The sequence below is a fragment of the Crotalus tigris genome, unplaced genomic scaffold (genome assembly GCF_016545835.1).
Source record: "Crotalus tigris isolate CLP2741 ecotype Arizona unplaced genomic scaffold, ASM1654583v1 scf7180000017611.44802233496:7321179, whole genome shotgun sequence".
Taxonomy (NCBI): domain Eukaryota; kingdom Metazoa; phylum Chordata; class Lepidosauria; order Squamata; family Viperidae; genus Crotalus; species Crotalus tigris.
The window spans coordinates 4,471,180-4,486,890 of NW_024096511.1; the positions used below are offsets into that span (position 1 = coordinate 4,471,180).

General features: G+C 38.2%; 1 protein-coding gene across 12 annotated transcripts in view; it reads right to left on the reverse strand.

Moving 5' to 3' along the window:
- LAMA2 (laminin subunit alpha 2) overlaps positions 1-15,711 on the reverse strand; it is a 471,875-nt gene that overhangs the window by 157,956 nt on the left and 298,208 nt on the right. For all 12 annotated transcript variants that reach the window (XM_039324668.1, XM_039324684.1, XM_039324648.1 and 9 more), the window contains 3 exons: positions 2,289-2,468; positions 462-650; positions 243-376 (listed from right to left, as the gene is read on the reverse strand). In XM_039324668.1, coding sequence (XP_039180602.1) covers positions 243-376; positions 462-650; positions 2,289-2,468 — 503 coding nt within the window. The remainder of the gene's footprint in view (positions 1-242; positions 377-461; positions 651-2,288; positions 2,469-15,711) is intronic.

Below are 15,711 nucleotides of genomic sequence, written 5' to 3' on the forward strand. Positions count from 1 at the left end.
AATAATTTCTAGGTTTTGAGCCATATGGGAATTTCCACCTTCTGACAAGATTATTATTTTCCTTTTACCATTGCTAGAGAAAGCTGGAATCTTACATAGACTGGCAAGTTTAAGCCCATGGATCTCAATGTAAATAACACAGTGTGGAAAAGTACCTTATGACTTTCCTATGAAAATGAATCAATCTCTGATGATTGGTACTAGTGTTCAGTATTACTGATGGCATTATATGAAATGCTTACCTGCTTTGTCTCATGAATCTTCCATGAGTTGCCTTAATAAGTATGTAATGAATGTTGTACAGGACATCCATGAAATCCTCACGGGTCACAGTCTGTGTGATCCTTGGACTATCGCCATAGTATTTCCACTCATGCTGAAAAGGAAGTAATAACAGGAATGCTAATGATTTAACTGTTTCCAAAGTGCCGATGACAAAACAAAGTGGAATGAAAAATTACCTCTGTCATTTCTATCTCATGCCTTGTCAACTGGCCATTCAGAGGAGCGACCACATGTCTGACAATAATTCGTGTATGTGTGGGAAGCCCACCTCTGATTATGACCTGGGGATTGTAAGTTGCAAAACCCGTGTCTTCCCTTGCTTCAAAAAAGATAGCATATTTCAGCTTTCCTCCATAAGCCATCAGCTAACAAAGAAGAAGAAATCATATAAATAATAATATACAGGCAATCAAAATGAAATACAAAGAAATAACCAATACTATAGTAAATATCTGGAGATGCTCTGAAGATTTTCAGTTAGCATAAAATGAATGATTAAAGTTGTGATTTTCATTGTATCAGATATAAATACGAGACCTATATAACGAAATAAAATAAGACTTTGGAGTTTGTTTCCCACGTCTATTTAAATAAAAAAAAAACAAGCCATCATATTTTTCCTGTGCATATCTAAAATATTGAATATTTTTTCAGTTTGGAATATTTCCTGCAGCTAGTATAAGCTACTGTAGAGTAGAAAATGGATCATGTGGGAACTTTTATGCTATATGTTTTAAATTTATACTTATTATGAATTTTATGTACAATGAAAGTCAAATCTAAAGGAAAAAACAAAAAAAGGAAAAGATGTGAAAAAAAGGAAAATAGAAACCAACATTATGAAATACATACAACTTTCCAATTTTCATCTTTTCAATCATTAAATTCATAAATTTATAATTTCACTTTTTTCTTCTTTTAGCAAAAAATCCATAAATTTTACCGTTTCTACCAATTCTGACACTTTTACAAACCATTTATCCATTATGGGAATCTCAGTACTCTTGTGCATATCTTTCTGGAACTTTTACGTTTTCTTAAGGGTATTATTTCGTTTCTCTGTATAGCTGATAAGGCTAGATCAACTAAAAGGTAACGGAGTTTGGGACTGGATAATCACAACAAATACAGGTCAAGTGACACAAGCACTTGGATTATTATACTATTATACCTCTTCCTCCCCCTATCAAAATACTACTTCCTCAGTTTCAGAGTGATTCTATTCAGCATGATAGTTAAAGGGAATTATTCAAGTATTAAATGAAGCTTTGAAACAAATATGGTTCCCCTCATGATTTTAACTTTTTGAGTGTACATGAAACATTTATATTCTAAAATTAAAAGTTTGTTCCATATAACTTTCTTTTAGATATCAGGTAACATAAGTATATAGAAGAAGGATATTACAGAGTCATGGGCTAAAAAATTCGGACCTGCCCCAAAGTCATACTTTCCAATGAAGGTCTCTAACATAATTCATTCTTTAGTTTTGTTTTCAAATAGGGAGACTGGCTGGAAGAATTATTATAAAATATTAGAAAAACAAAGCTATGTATGATTTTAAGAAGTGGATTGCAGACATGTCAATATTTGAATTAGGTTTTAGCAGGGTTTTCTTCCTGACAAAGAGCAAGGAAAAGCCTTTAAGCAATAAGATTATTTAGGGGGGGAGATAATCTATTTTTAATATGATGCTCCAAAACTCCTTTTCATTTTCCTTTTCTCTTTACCCTTATTACCATGATTATTAATTATGAGGTTACACTATATTTTTAATTCTTTTAATTCTGTTAATTAACTTGATAATAATAAAATGAATAATATTTCATTATCTGGTTTCTCTTTTAATGGACAATAATAAGAAAGAGAGAATTAATAGTTATGATTGTGACAATAAAACGATAACTTTTCATTAGTACTTTCAAGTTCTTTCTAATCTTTGTTGGGGAAAAAAGAAAAGAAATGACAAAATATAAACTGTAATTAGAATTCCCATTCTTTACCTTCTTTCCTTCGAATTGTTCTGGAAGTCTCCAATAAAATGGTTCTGAATGTAGTTCTTGCATTACCAACTCAATATTTGCAATTGTCTCTGGATATTGGTATATAATCCCTTTGGTAGTTTGGTGTTGGACATTTTCGTCAACCAAAGGAAGGACAACCTGCTCTGGCTTCAGAGTCAACTAAATGAGAATAAAGTGTTGGATAAATATCTACTTCTATCTCTATGTTAAACTCTATTCTATAGAAAATTGCTGTTAAAATATTTATCAAACAATGACATCTACATAAAATACATACTGCAATGACTAATATATAATGGAATACATATAATAATAATAAAATACATGAAAGATTAAAGGTTGAAACCAGCATCTTGAATTAGACTCAGAAGCAAACCGGCAGACAAAGCACCTCACAGAGCAGAAGTTTAATATATGCTGGCCTAGGAGCACACACACAACTTAATAATAATAATAATAATAATAATAATAATAATAATAATAATAATAGAAATAGAAAGACTGTGGCAAAAGCAAGCAAGGGTAGTACCAATAGTAATAGGCTCCTTGGGTGCAATCCCAAAACAACTGGAGCACCACTTGAACACCATTGGCATTGACAAATTTGCTATTAGTCAATTGCAAAAGGCGGCCTTACTAGGAACTGCTTCCATCCTGCGATGATACCTGTAATACCATCAAACATCCACATCTGCCTATCCCAGGTCCTGGGTAAGGACTCGATAGGTAGACAAAATGCCAAATCCAGTCTGAACATCTGGCTGACTGTGCGATGATCAATGATAATAATAATAATAATGATAATAATAAAGTTGGAAGGGACCTTGGAGGTCATTGAGTCCAACCCCCTGCTCAGGCAGGAAACCCTACACCATTTCCGACAGATGGCCTACCCTATGGCATTCTGTGTTAGCTAAAGCTTCTGAACACTCTTCAAGGGCAACCCTACGTACAGTCCAGTCTGGAGATGACTAGGGCATGGGAGCAGAACCTCCAGGTTTCAGGAATGGGTGTAACTGGCGCACAGCACAAAGCTAGGAAAAGGCCCTCCTAGCCACAACTGCCAGTGGCTCCTTGAGCAAAGGTGGTGACTTTAGAGGATGCCCAGATTGCACAGGGGATCTATTTGATGGGCAGTATGAACCTATCCATCACTGAAGATTTACACTTACAAAAGTAATTAGAGAAATCAGAAATAACTTAAGTGTAATTAATGTTTCGGCCTATCTCCCATCCAAAATTCACAAACATATAGTAGTTGTACAGTAACCATGAATAATAATAATAATAGAAATAGAAAGACTGTGGCAAAAGCAAGCAAGGGTAGTACCAATAGTAATAGGCTCCTTGGGTGCAATCCCAAAACAACTGGAGCACCACTTGAACACCATTGGCATTGACAAATTTGGGAGGAATCGGAATATACCAGTTTGCTTACAGATGCAATTCAAAATGCTGATAGTTACTTTTAAATGCATGAGGATGGTTTACCTATGGTAGTGTCTCTTCCTGGTTGCTTTTATGTGTCCTGTCTGATCAGCAAGACAGGCATATTACAAGTATCATCAGACAAGGAGGGTTGGCTGGTAGGATGCCAAAGAAGAACCTATTTTGCCATGATATCCACCTTCTGGAATAACATCCCTCCCATTAAGTTGGCCCCACCTTGCTGGCCTTTTTTAAGACTTTGAAGATCTGGTTGGGGGGTGTGTTGTGTGAAAAAAGTGGACCTTTTTATGCATTAATGTTGTCTTCTGTTACACTATATAAAATAAATATTTTGTATTTCAAGTATTCCAGGTATTCCACACTGCATCCAGTTCTGGTCACTCCAATAGAAAAAAAAGATGTTGAGACTCTGGTAAGAGTGCAGAGAAGAGCAACAAGAATAATTAGGGGTTACAGGAATTTGGTATGTCTAGTCTAAAAGAAAGACTAGGGGAACCATGATAGCAGTTTCAATGTTTGAGGGGTTCCTACAAAGACAAGGGAGGGAGTGTCAAACTATTTTCCAAAGCACCAAAAGTCAAGATGAGAAAGAATGAATGGAAACTAACAAAGGAGAAAAGCAACCTAGAACTAAGGAGATATTTCCTAATGGTGAGAACAATCAACCAATGAACAACTTGCCTTCAGAAGTTGTTGGTGCTCTATTGCTGGAGGCTTTCAAAAAGAGACTGGACAATCATTTATCTGGAATGGTATATGGTCTCCTGCTCAAGCAGGGGGCTGGACTAGGAAACCTCCAAGGTCCTGTCCAATTCTATTATTCTATGTTCTAAATAAATCTGGTTTGGTGACTGAGTTCTGGGTACGGAATGGAGCCTGTTTTATGGTTATTTTGAGGGCTTTTTATGATTCTCTGTCTGTTATGTGCTTTATTTCTTGTTTTATTTTAATATTTGTTTATAATTCATTTGTTTTTAGTGTGAGACGACCAAAGTCATGTACTTGAGATTGGTGGCTCTTTAAATTGAACAAATAAATAATCACAAGTATCTACCGTATGTCATTCATAGCAATTAAATTAAGCAAACAAAACCATTCATGAAAGCATCTGTTCCTTTATGGAACTTCACAGAATAAGAGCTGAGCAAAGAAGAGAAGAATTCCTGGACTGACATTATTCTTTCTCTGCAGTATTTCCAGCAGATTCAGTAACACGCTTCTTTGAAATGCTAATGCCAAAACGAAGCAAGGTGCCTGCCTTGCCTCTGGAGGTGTTCCTGGATCCCATGCATTAAACATGCTAATCAGCAAGAAACTGGTTCATTTGAAATATACGGCTCCATTCATGGTACCTCTACATCAGAAAATTTGCCAGTTGCATTTCACTGTTCTAAAATAGATTGGAATACTTAGAAGTTCTAAGTGCTCAGAGATACTGCTGAGTAAAACTGCAAGCCTCATTTAAATATGAGAACTGAAAAGAGGGATAATTGATCATTAGGGAGATTTTAAATTGACATTTTAAATCATGCACATTTCTACTTTCCTAAGATATAGGAGAGGTGAAGCTTTGATTATGCAAGTCTGTGCTCTTTAACATTAGGGAGTTAATCCCATTCAATACAGTGGACTTACTTCCATGTAAACAGACACAAGATTGCTTTTTTTGTACCTTATTTTTCCGTCTATAAGACGCATCCTTATATAAGATGCCCCTCAATTACTGGTACTTCTCGGTACCATAACACAAGGGAGGTGACTTCCTCCAATCAGATGGCGCCCACCCCCTCAGCCGTCAATCATTGTAACAAGGCGGTTTTCCGGGACCTTTTTGTGGCTTCAGCCTGAGCTGCGCTGGTGAAAAATGGGTCATAGAAGGTGGCTTCAGTGGGACCAGTGGCATCCTTGGGGCAGTGCGATCCTCCAGCACTAGGTGGCATCTCAGGCCATTTTTTCCCCATCCATGCAGCATCTCAGGCCAGCGATATCCTCTTGCACCAGGTGGCATGGCAGCGGCATGTAAAGAACCCACACAGGCATGCTATGGGGTGCAGAGGTTACCATTATTTTTTTGTGTATAAGATGCTGCACTTGTATAAGATGCACCTGATTTTTGAACAGGGTGTTTGCAGGAAAAAATAGTATCTTGTACATGGAAAAATACGGTATATTTAAAGTTTATTGAATAAATTATACAGTATTACCCTATCAGCCACAAAAAATCAGTTAAATTCCTACGCTGTGGATTTTTCCCCATCCCTGAGGTGAGAATGACTTCAGCATTTTTGAGGTTCTGAATGCCCCTCAAAACCCAATTATGTCAGGGGAAGGTGAACTAGTGATGTTACTCTATTATTATCGATCATCGCACAGTCAGCCAGATGTTCAGACTGGATTTGGCATTTTGTCTACCTATCGAGTCCTTACCCAGGACCTGGGATAGGCAGATGTGGATGTTTGATGGTATTACAGATATCGTCGCAGGATGGAAGCAGTTCCTAATAAGGCCGCCTTTTGCAATTGACTAATAGCGAATTTGTCAATGCCAATTATTATTAATCATCGCACGCACAGTCAGCCAGATGTTCAGACTGGATTTGGCATTTTGTCTACCTATCGAGTCCTTACCCAGGACCTGGGATAGGCAGATGTGGATGTTTGATGGTATTACAGATATCGTCGCAGGATGGAAGCAGTTCCTAATAAGGCCGCCTTTTGCAATTGACTAATAGCAAATTTGTCAATGCCAATGGTGTTCAAGTGGTGCTCCAGTTGTTTTGGGATTGCGCCCAAGGAGCCTATGACTATTGGTACTACCCTTGCTTGCTTTTGCCACAGTCTTTCTATTTCTATTTGTAGGTCTTTGTATTTTGTTATCTTCTCCAGTTCTTTCTCGTCTATTCTGCTGCTATCTCCAGGCACTGCCACGTCCACTATCCAGACTTTTTTGTCTTTCTTATCGACAATTGTTAAGTCTGGGGTGTTATGTTGCAGGTGCTTGTCTGTTTGAATTCTGAAGTCCCAGAGCAGTTTAATTTTATCATTTTCTATGACTTTCTCTATTTTATGATCCCACCAGTTTTTGCTTACAGGCAAATGATATTTTTTGCAGATCTTCCAATGCACCATTGTTGCTACTTTGTCATGCCGCTGCTTGTAATCAGTTTGTGCAATCTTCTTGCAACAGCTTACCAAGTGGTCCACTGTTTCTTCAGCTTCTTTGCATAGGCGGCACTTACTGTCTGTTGCTGTCTTCTCAATTTTGACTTTGTATGCATTTGTCCTTAAGGCTTGGTCTTGTGCAGCCAGAATTAGTCCCTCGGTCTCTTTCTTCAATTTTCCTGCTCTTAGCCATTGCCAGGTTTTATTATTATCTGCTTTCCCAGCTATTTTTTTCATGTATTGGCCATGTAGTGCTTTGTCTTCCCATGCCTCTATTCTGTTCTTCATTTGGTCTTTCTTGTAGGCCAGTTTGGTCTCTCCAGTAGTTAGTAAGCCTTCCTGATATACTAATTTCAGTGCATCTTCATCATTGTTCTTCAGATATTCTTCCAAAGCCATTTTTTCTTCTTCAACCATCTGATGTACTTGTAGCATTCCACGCCCACCTATTTGCCTTGGTAGATAAAGTCTATCAATGTCACTGCGTGGATGAAGGGCGTGATTCATTGTCATTATTTTTCTGGTCTGCCTATCCATTGCTTTTAGTTCTGCTTGAGTCCAGTCCACTATTCCAGCTGTGTACCTAATGACTGGGATTGCCCAGGTGTTGATTGCCTTTATGGTATTTCCTCCATTGAGTTTGGATTTTAAGATCTTCTTCACTCTCTTGATGTATTCACCTCTAATCTTTTTCTTGACTTCAGTGTGCTTGATGTTGTCAGCTTGAAGGATACCCAAGTATTTGTAGTACTCTTCCTCATCCAGACTCTTAATGTTATTTTCGTGGGGCATCTTGATTCCTTCAGTTTTCACTATTTTTCCTTGTTTGATAGTAAGTGTGGCACATTTGTCCAAGCCAAACTCCATTACAATATCTTGGCTATATATACGGACAGTGTTGAGCAGCGATTCTATTTCAGATGATGTTTTTCCATACAGCTTCAGATCATCCATGTAAAGGAGGTGGGATAGTCTAGCAGATGTTTTTGATGTTTGATAACCATGTCCTGAGTTATTCAGTATTGTTGACAGAGGAAACAGTGCAATAACAAATAGTAATGGTGATAATGAATCTCCTTGAAATATTCCTCTCTTGATATTAACCTCTCCCAGCTTTTCACCATTGATCTGCAACTGTGTCTTCCATTGTGCCATCGATTTTTGCACAAATTTTCTGATGTTTCTACTTACTCCTGTTATTTCTAGGCACTTGATTATCCAGTCATGTGCAGAGAGTCAAATGTCTTTTTGTAGTCATCCATGCCACATTCAGGTTGGTCTTCCTTCTCTTGCAGTTTTCCAAGATCATTTTGTCTATTGGAGTTGATCTTTTGTTCTCTGCTATTGGGGCGGTTTCCTTCGCTCAGGTGGAAAGCGTTGTTTCAACTAGATGCTGTTGTACTGCATCAGCTACCACACCAGTTAGTAATTTGAAAGTTGTTGGTAAGCAGGTAATTGGCCTGTAGTTACCTTGTGTTGCCCCTCTTGCTGGATTTTTCATTATTAGGTAGGTTTTCCCAGTTGTTAGCCACTTTTCAATTTCTCCTCCTTGTAGTATATTGTTGAATTGCTTGGCAATGAGTGGGTGTATAACAGTTATATGTTTCAACCAAAACCCATGCAGTTCATCTTCACCTGGTGCTGACCAATTTTTGATTTTCTTTGCTCTTTTTTCTACCATTTTTGTTGTTATTACGAGTTCTTTCATTTCAACTTCTGTTTTATTTGCCTCCACCTCTTTTAACCAAGCCGCATCCTTGTTGTATTTCTTTGGGTTATCCCATATCTGCTTCCAGAACTGCACTGTTTCTTCCTTGTCAGGTACGGACTGATTCCTTGCAGTTTCTCCATTGATGGATTGGTAGAAAAGTTTCTGATTGGATTGAAATTGGAGGTTCTGCCTATAGTTTGCAATTCGAGCTTCATATCTACTGATTTTCCTGGCTATAGCTGTTTTTTGTTGCTTTATTATTTCTAGTGCTTCCTTGATCTTCCTTGTTTCTAAGTGGTATTTCTTGATTAGGTATTCTTTGGTCTTCTTGTTCTTCAGCTTCTTTTCTTTCATCTGTTCTAGCTTGCTTGCATGTGATCTTAACTTGCTGATTTTATTTTCTAGTCTAACCTTCCATTTTTGTGGTGCACTGTTTGTTTGTTTTTCTTTTTTGTTGATTTTGCATCCCAGGTATTCTGTTATAACTGCAGCTGTGCTGTACATTAGTTGGTTTGTTTCTTGCAGTGAATTGGTGCTTATACTTGCTATTGCAGTATTTGCATCTTTTAATGCTTGTGCTAGCTGTTTCTTTGGAAAAGCTTCAATGCAGGTAGCCTTATTCTGTTGTTTTTGTGCTGTTCTAGATGCTCAATTATTCTTTGTTTCAATTCTTTTATTTCTTTAGTTATTTTTTTATCTCTGCGTAAGCCAGATTTCAGATGGATTTGGCATTTGTCTACCTATCACTGCCTTACCCCCTGGTAGCAGAATAGATTGTTTGAATGGTATTATGTATCGTCGCTGATGGAAGTTTTCTTTGCGCCTTTTGGAATTGACTAATAGCAATTTGTCCAATTGCCTGGTGTTAAGTGGTTGCTCCATTGTTTTAATTGCGCCCAAGGAGCCTATTCTATTGTACTACCTTGCTTGCTTTTGCCAGTTCCTTTCTATTTTATTTGTAGTCTTTGTATTTTGTTATCTTCTCCAGTTCTTTCTCTCTTCTAGTTCTGCTCTTCCACAGCAAGTCCTATCCACTAATTATTATTATTTTATTATTATTATTATTATTATTATTATTATTATCATCCACAGTCAGCCTGTATCAATTTGTCCTATCTATCGCCTTACCAAGACTCACAGATATCGTCAGAGTATGGATTTTGTCAATGCTTTTATTATTATTATTATTATTATCATTCATCGCACAGTCAGCCAGATGTTCAGACTGGATTTGGCATTTTGTCTACCTATCGAGTCCTTACCCAGGACCTGGGATAGGCAGATGTGGATGTTTGATGGTATTACAGGTATCGTCGCAGGATGGAAGCAGTTCCTAATAAGGCCGCCTTTTGCAATTGACTAATAGCGAATTTGTCAATGCCAATGGTGTTCAAGTGGTGCTCCAGTTGTTTTGGATTGCACCCAAGGAGCCTATGACTATTGGTACTACCCTTGCTTGCTTTTGCCACAGTCTTTCTATTTCTATTTGTAGGTCTTTGTATTTTGTTATCTTCTCCAGTTCTTTCTCTTCTATTCTGCTATCTCCAGGCACTGCCACGTCCACTATCCAGACTTTTTTGTCTTTCTTATCGACAATTGTTAAGTCTGGGGTGTTATGTTGCAGGTGCTTGTCTGTTTGAATTCTGAAGTCCCAGAGCAGTTTAATTTTATCATTTTCTATGACTTTCTCTATTTTATGATCCCACCAGTTTTTGCTTACAGGCAAATGATATTTTTTGCAGATCTTCCAATGCACCATTGTTGCTACTTTGTCATGCCGCTGCTTGTAATCAGTCTGTGCAATCTTCTTGCAACAGCTTACCAAGTGGTCCACTGTTTCTTCAGCTTCTTTGCATAGGCGGCACTTACTGTCTGTTGCTGTCTTCTCAATTTTGACTTTGTATGCATTTGTCCTTAAGGCTTGGTCTTGTGCAGCCAGAATTAGTCCCTCGGTCTCTTTCTTCAATTTTCCTGCTCTTAGCCATTGCCAGGTTTTATTATTATCTGCTTTCCCAGCTATTTTTTTCATGTATTGGCCATGTAGTGCTTTGTCTTCCCATGCCTCTATTCTGTTCTTCATTTGGTCTTTCTTGTAGGCCAGTTTGGTCTCTCCAGTAGTTAGTAAGCCTTCCTGATATACTAATTTCAGTGCATCTTCATCATTGTTCTTCAGATATTCTTCCAAAGCCATTTTTTCTTCTTCAACCATCTGATGTACTTGTAGCATTCCACGCCCACCTATTTGCCTTGGTAGATAAAGTCTATCAATGTCACTGCGTGGATGAAGGGCGTGATTCATGTCATTATTTTTCTGGTCTGCCTATCCATTGCTTTTAGTTCTGCTTGAGTCCAGTCCACTATTCCAGCTGTGTACCTAATGACTGGGATTGCCCAGGTGTTGATTGCCTTTATGGTATTTCCTCCATTGAGTTTGGATTTTAAGATCTTCTTCACTCTCTTGATGTATTCACCTCTAATCTTTTTCTGACTTCAGTGTGCTTGATGTTGTCAGCTTGAAGGATACCCAAGTATTTGTAGTACTCTTCCTCATCCAGATCTTAATGTTATTTTCGTGGGGCATCTTGATTCCTTCAGTTTTCATATTTTCCTTGTTTGATAGTAAGTGTGGCACATTTGTCCAAGCCAAACTCCATTACAATATCTTGGCTATATATACGGACAGTGTTGAGCAGCGATTCTATTTCAGATGATGTTTTTCCATACAGCTTCAGATCATCCATGTAAAGGAGGTGGGATAGTCTAGCAGATGTTTTTGATGTTTGATAACCATGTCCTGAGTTATTCAGTATTGTTGACAGAGGAAACAGTGCAATAACAAATAGTAATGGTGATAATGAATCTCCTTGAAATATTCTCTCTTGATATTAACCTCTCCCAGCCTCTCACCATTGATCTGCAACTGTGTCTTCCATTGTGCCATCGATCTTTGCACAAATTTTCTGATGTTTCTACTGACTCCTGTTATTTCTAGGCACTTTATTATCCAATCATGTGGCAGAGAGTCAAATGCCTTTTTGTAGTCAATCCATGCCACATTCAGGTTGGTCTTCCTTCTCTTGCAGTTTTCCAAGATCATTTTGTCTATTAGGAGTTGATCTTTTGTTCCTCTGCTATTGGGCGGTTTCCTTTCTGCTCAGGTGGAAAGAGATTGTTTTCAACTAGATGCTGTTGCACTGCATCAGCTACTACACCAGTTAGTAATTTGAAAGTTGTTGGTAAGCAGGTAATTGGCCTGTAGTTACCTGGTGTTGCCCCTTTTGCTGGATTTTTCATTATTAGGTAGGTTTTCCCAGTTGTTAGCCACTTTTCAATTTCTCCTCCTTGTAGTATATTGTTGAATTGTTGGCAATGAGTGGGTGTATAACAGTTAGATGTTTCAACCAAAACCCATGCAGTTCATCTTCACCTGGTGCTGACCAATTTTTGATTTTCTTTGCTCTTTTTTCTACCATTTTTGTTGTTATTACTAGTTCTTTCATTTCAACTTCTGTTTTATTTGCATCCACCTCTTTTAACCAAGCTGCATCCTTGTTGTATTTCTTTGGGTTATCCCATATCTGCTTCCAGAATGCACTGTTTCTTCCTTGTCAGGTACTGACTGATTCCTTGCAGTTTCTCCATTGATGGATTGGTAGAAACTTTTCTGATTGGATTGAATTGGAGGTTCTGCCTATAGTTTGCAATACAGTTCTCGGCGCTCAGCCTTTTTCAGGTGTTACTGGATTTGGCATTTGTCTACCTATCGAGTCCTTACCCAGGACCTGGGATAGGCAGAGTGGATGTTTGATGGTATTACAGGTATCGTCGCAGGATGGAAGCAGTTCCTAATAAGGCCGCCTTTTGCAATTGACTAATAGCAAATTTGTCAATGCCAATGGTGTTCAAGTGGGTGCTCCAGTTGTTTTGGGATTGCACCCAAGGAGCCTATCACTATTGGTACTACCCTTGCTTGCTTTTGCCACAGTCTTTCTATTTCTATTTGTAGGTCTTTGTATTTTGTTATCTTCTCCAGTTCTTTCTCTTCTATTCTGCTGGCTCCAGGCACTGCCACGTCCACTATCCAGACTTTTTTGTCTTTCTTATCGACAATTGTTAAGTCTGGGGTGTTATGTTGCAGGTGCTTGTCTGTTTGAATTCTGAAGTCCCAGAGCAGTTTAATTTTATCATTTTCTATGACTTTCTCTATTTTATGATCACAACAGTTTTTGCTTACAGGCAAATGATATTTTTTGCAGATCTTCCAATGCACCATTGTTGCTACTTTGTCATGCCGCTGCTTGTAATCAGTTTGTGCAATCTTCTTGCAACAGCTTACCAAGTGGTCCACTGTTTCTTCAGCTTCTTTGCATAGGCGGCACTTACTGTCTGTTGCTGTCTTCTCAATTTTGACTTTGTATGCATTTGTCCTTAAGGCTTGGTCTTGTGCAGCCAGAATTAGTCCCTCGGTCTCTTTCTTCAATTTTCCTGCTCTTAGCCATTGCCAGGTTTTATTATTATCTGCTTTCCCAGCTATTTTTTTAATGTATTGGCCATGTAGTGCTTTGTCTTCCCATGCCTCTATTCTGTTCTTCATTTGGTCTTTCTTGTAGGCCAGTTTGGTCTCTCCAGTAGTCAGTAAGCCTTCCTGATATACTAATTTCAGTGCATCTTCATCATTGTTCTTCAGATATTCTTCCAAAGCCATTTTTTCTTCTTCAACCATCTGATGTACTTGTAGCATTCCACGCCCACCTATTTGCCTTGGTAGATAAAGTCTATCAATGTCACTGCGTGGATGAAGGGCATGATTCATTGTCATTATTTTTCTGGTCTGCCTATCCATTGCTTTTAGTTCTGCTTGAGTCCAGTCCACTATTCCAGCTGTGTACCTAATGACTGGGATTGCCCAGGTGTTGATTGCCTTTATGGTATTTCCTCCATTGAGTTTGGATTTTAAGATCTTCTTCACTCTCTTGATGTATTCACCTCTAATCTTTTTCTTGACTTCAGTGTGCTTGATGTTGTCAGCTTGAAGGATACCCAAGTATTTGTAGTACTCTTCCTCATCCAGACTCTTAATGTTATTTTCGTGGGCATCTTGATTCCTTCAGTTTTCACTATTTTTCCTTGTTTGATAGTAAGTGTGGCACATTTGTCCAAGCCAAACTCCATTACAATATCTTGGCTATATATACGGACAGTGTTGAGCAGCGATTCTATTTCAGATGGCGTTTTTCCATACAGCTTCAGATCATCCATGTAAAGGAGATGGGATAGTCTAGCAGATGTTTTTGATGTTTGATAACCATGTCCTGAGTTATTCAGTATTGTTGACAGAGGAAACAGTGCAATAACAAATAGTAATGGTGATAATGAATCTCCTTGAAATATTCCTCTCTTGATATTAACCTCTCCCAGCTTCTCACCATTGATCTGCAACTGTGTCTTCCATTGTGCCATCGATCTTTGCACAAATTTTCTGATGTTTCTACTGACTCCTGTTATTTCTAGGCACTTGATTATCCAATCATGTGGCAGAGAGTCAAATGCCTTTTTGTAGTCAATCCATGCCACATTCAGGTTGGTCTTCCTTCTCTTGCAGTTTTCCAAGATCATTTTGTCTATTAGGAGTTGATCTTTTGTTCCTCTGCTATTGGGGCGGTTTCCTTTCTGCTCAGGTGGAAAGAGATTGTTTTCAACTAGATGCTGTTGTACTGCATCAGCTACCACACCAGTTAGTAATTTGAAAGTTGTTGGTAAGCAGGTAATTGGCCTGTAGTTGCCTGGTGTTGCCCCTTTTGCTGGATTTTTCATTATTAGGTAGGTTTTCCCAGTTGTTAGCCACTTTTCAATTTCTCCTCCTTGTAGTATATTGTTGAACTGCTTGGCAATGAGTGGGTGTATAACAGTTAGATGTTTCAACCAAAACCCATGCAGTTCATCTTCACCTGGTGCTGACCAATTTTTGATTTTCTTTGCTCTTTTTTCTACCATTTTTGTTGTTATTACTAGTTCTTTCATTTCAACTTCTGTTTTATTTGCATCCACCTCTTTTAACCAAGCCGCATCCTTGTTGTATTTCTTTGGGTTATCCCATATCTGCTTCCAGAACTGCACTGTTTCTTCCTTGTCAGGTACTGACTGATTCCTTGCAGTTTCTCCATTGATGGATTGGTAGAAACGTTTCTGATTGGATTGAAATTGGAGGTTCTGCCTATAGTTTGCAATTCGAGCTTCATATCTACTGATTTTCCTGGCTATAGCTGTTATTTGTTGCTTTATTATTTCCAGTGCTTCCTTGATCTTCCTTGTTTCTAAGTGGTATTTCTTGATTAGGTATTCTTTGGTCTTCTTGTTCTTCAGCTTCTTTTCTTTCATCTGTTCTAGCTTGCTTGCATGTGATCTTAACTTGCTGATCTTATTTTCTAGTCTAACCTTCCATTTTTCTGGTGCACTGTTTGTTTGTTTTTCTTTTTGTTGATTTTGCATCCCAGGTATTCTGTTATAACTGCAGCTGTGCTGTACATTAGTTGGTTTGTTTCTTGCAGTGAATTGGTGCTTATACTTGATATTGCAGTATTTGCATCTTTTAATGCTTGTGCTAGCTGTTTCTTTGGAACAAGCTTCAATGCAGGCAGCCTTATTCTGTTGTTTTTGTGCTGTTCTAGATGCTCAGTTATTCTTTGTTTCAATTCTTTTATTTCTTTAGTTAGAGGGTTTTGTTCTTCCTGAGGAAGAGGTGCCTGGTTTCCAAATGAGAACAGTTGTATATCTCTACTGGATTCTTTCACTGCCAACTCCCCCTGGTTTGCCTCTACATTCTGAATTACTTCTTGTAAGGCTTTGATTTCTTTGCCCTGGGTAAACCTTTGCAGTTCGTCCAATTCTGTTTCTGTAAATACTTTATTTCGTGTTATAAATCGGCGTTGATCTGCTAGTCTCTGTTCTGTTATTTCTGATTCTGGATGTTGTTCTTTCCAGAATTGGTGCATTCGTTTTAGATATCCTCGCCTTGTTGGACTTGATCTGTAGTAACAGATCATTATTTCTTTGTTTTCCATCACTGTGTATCTGCGACGG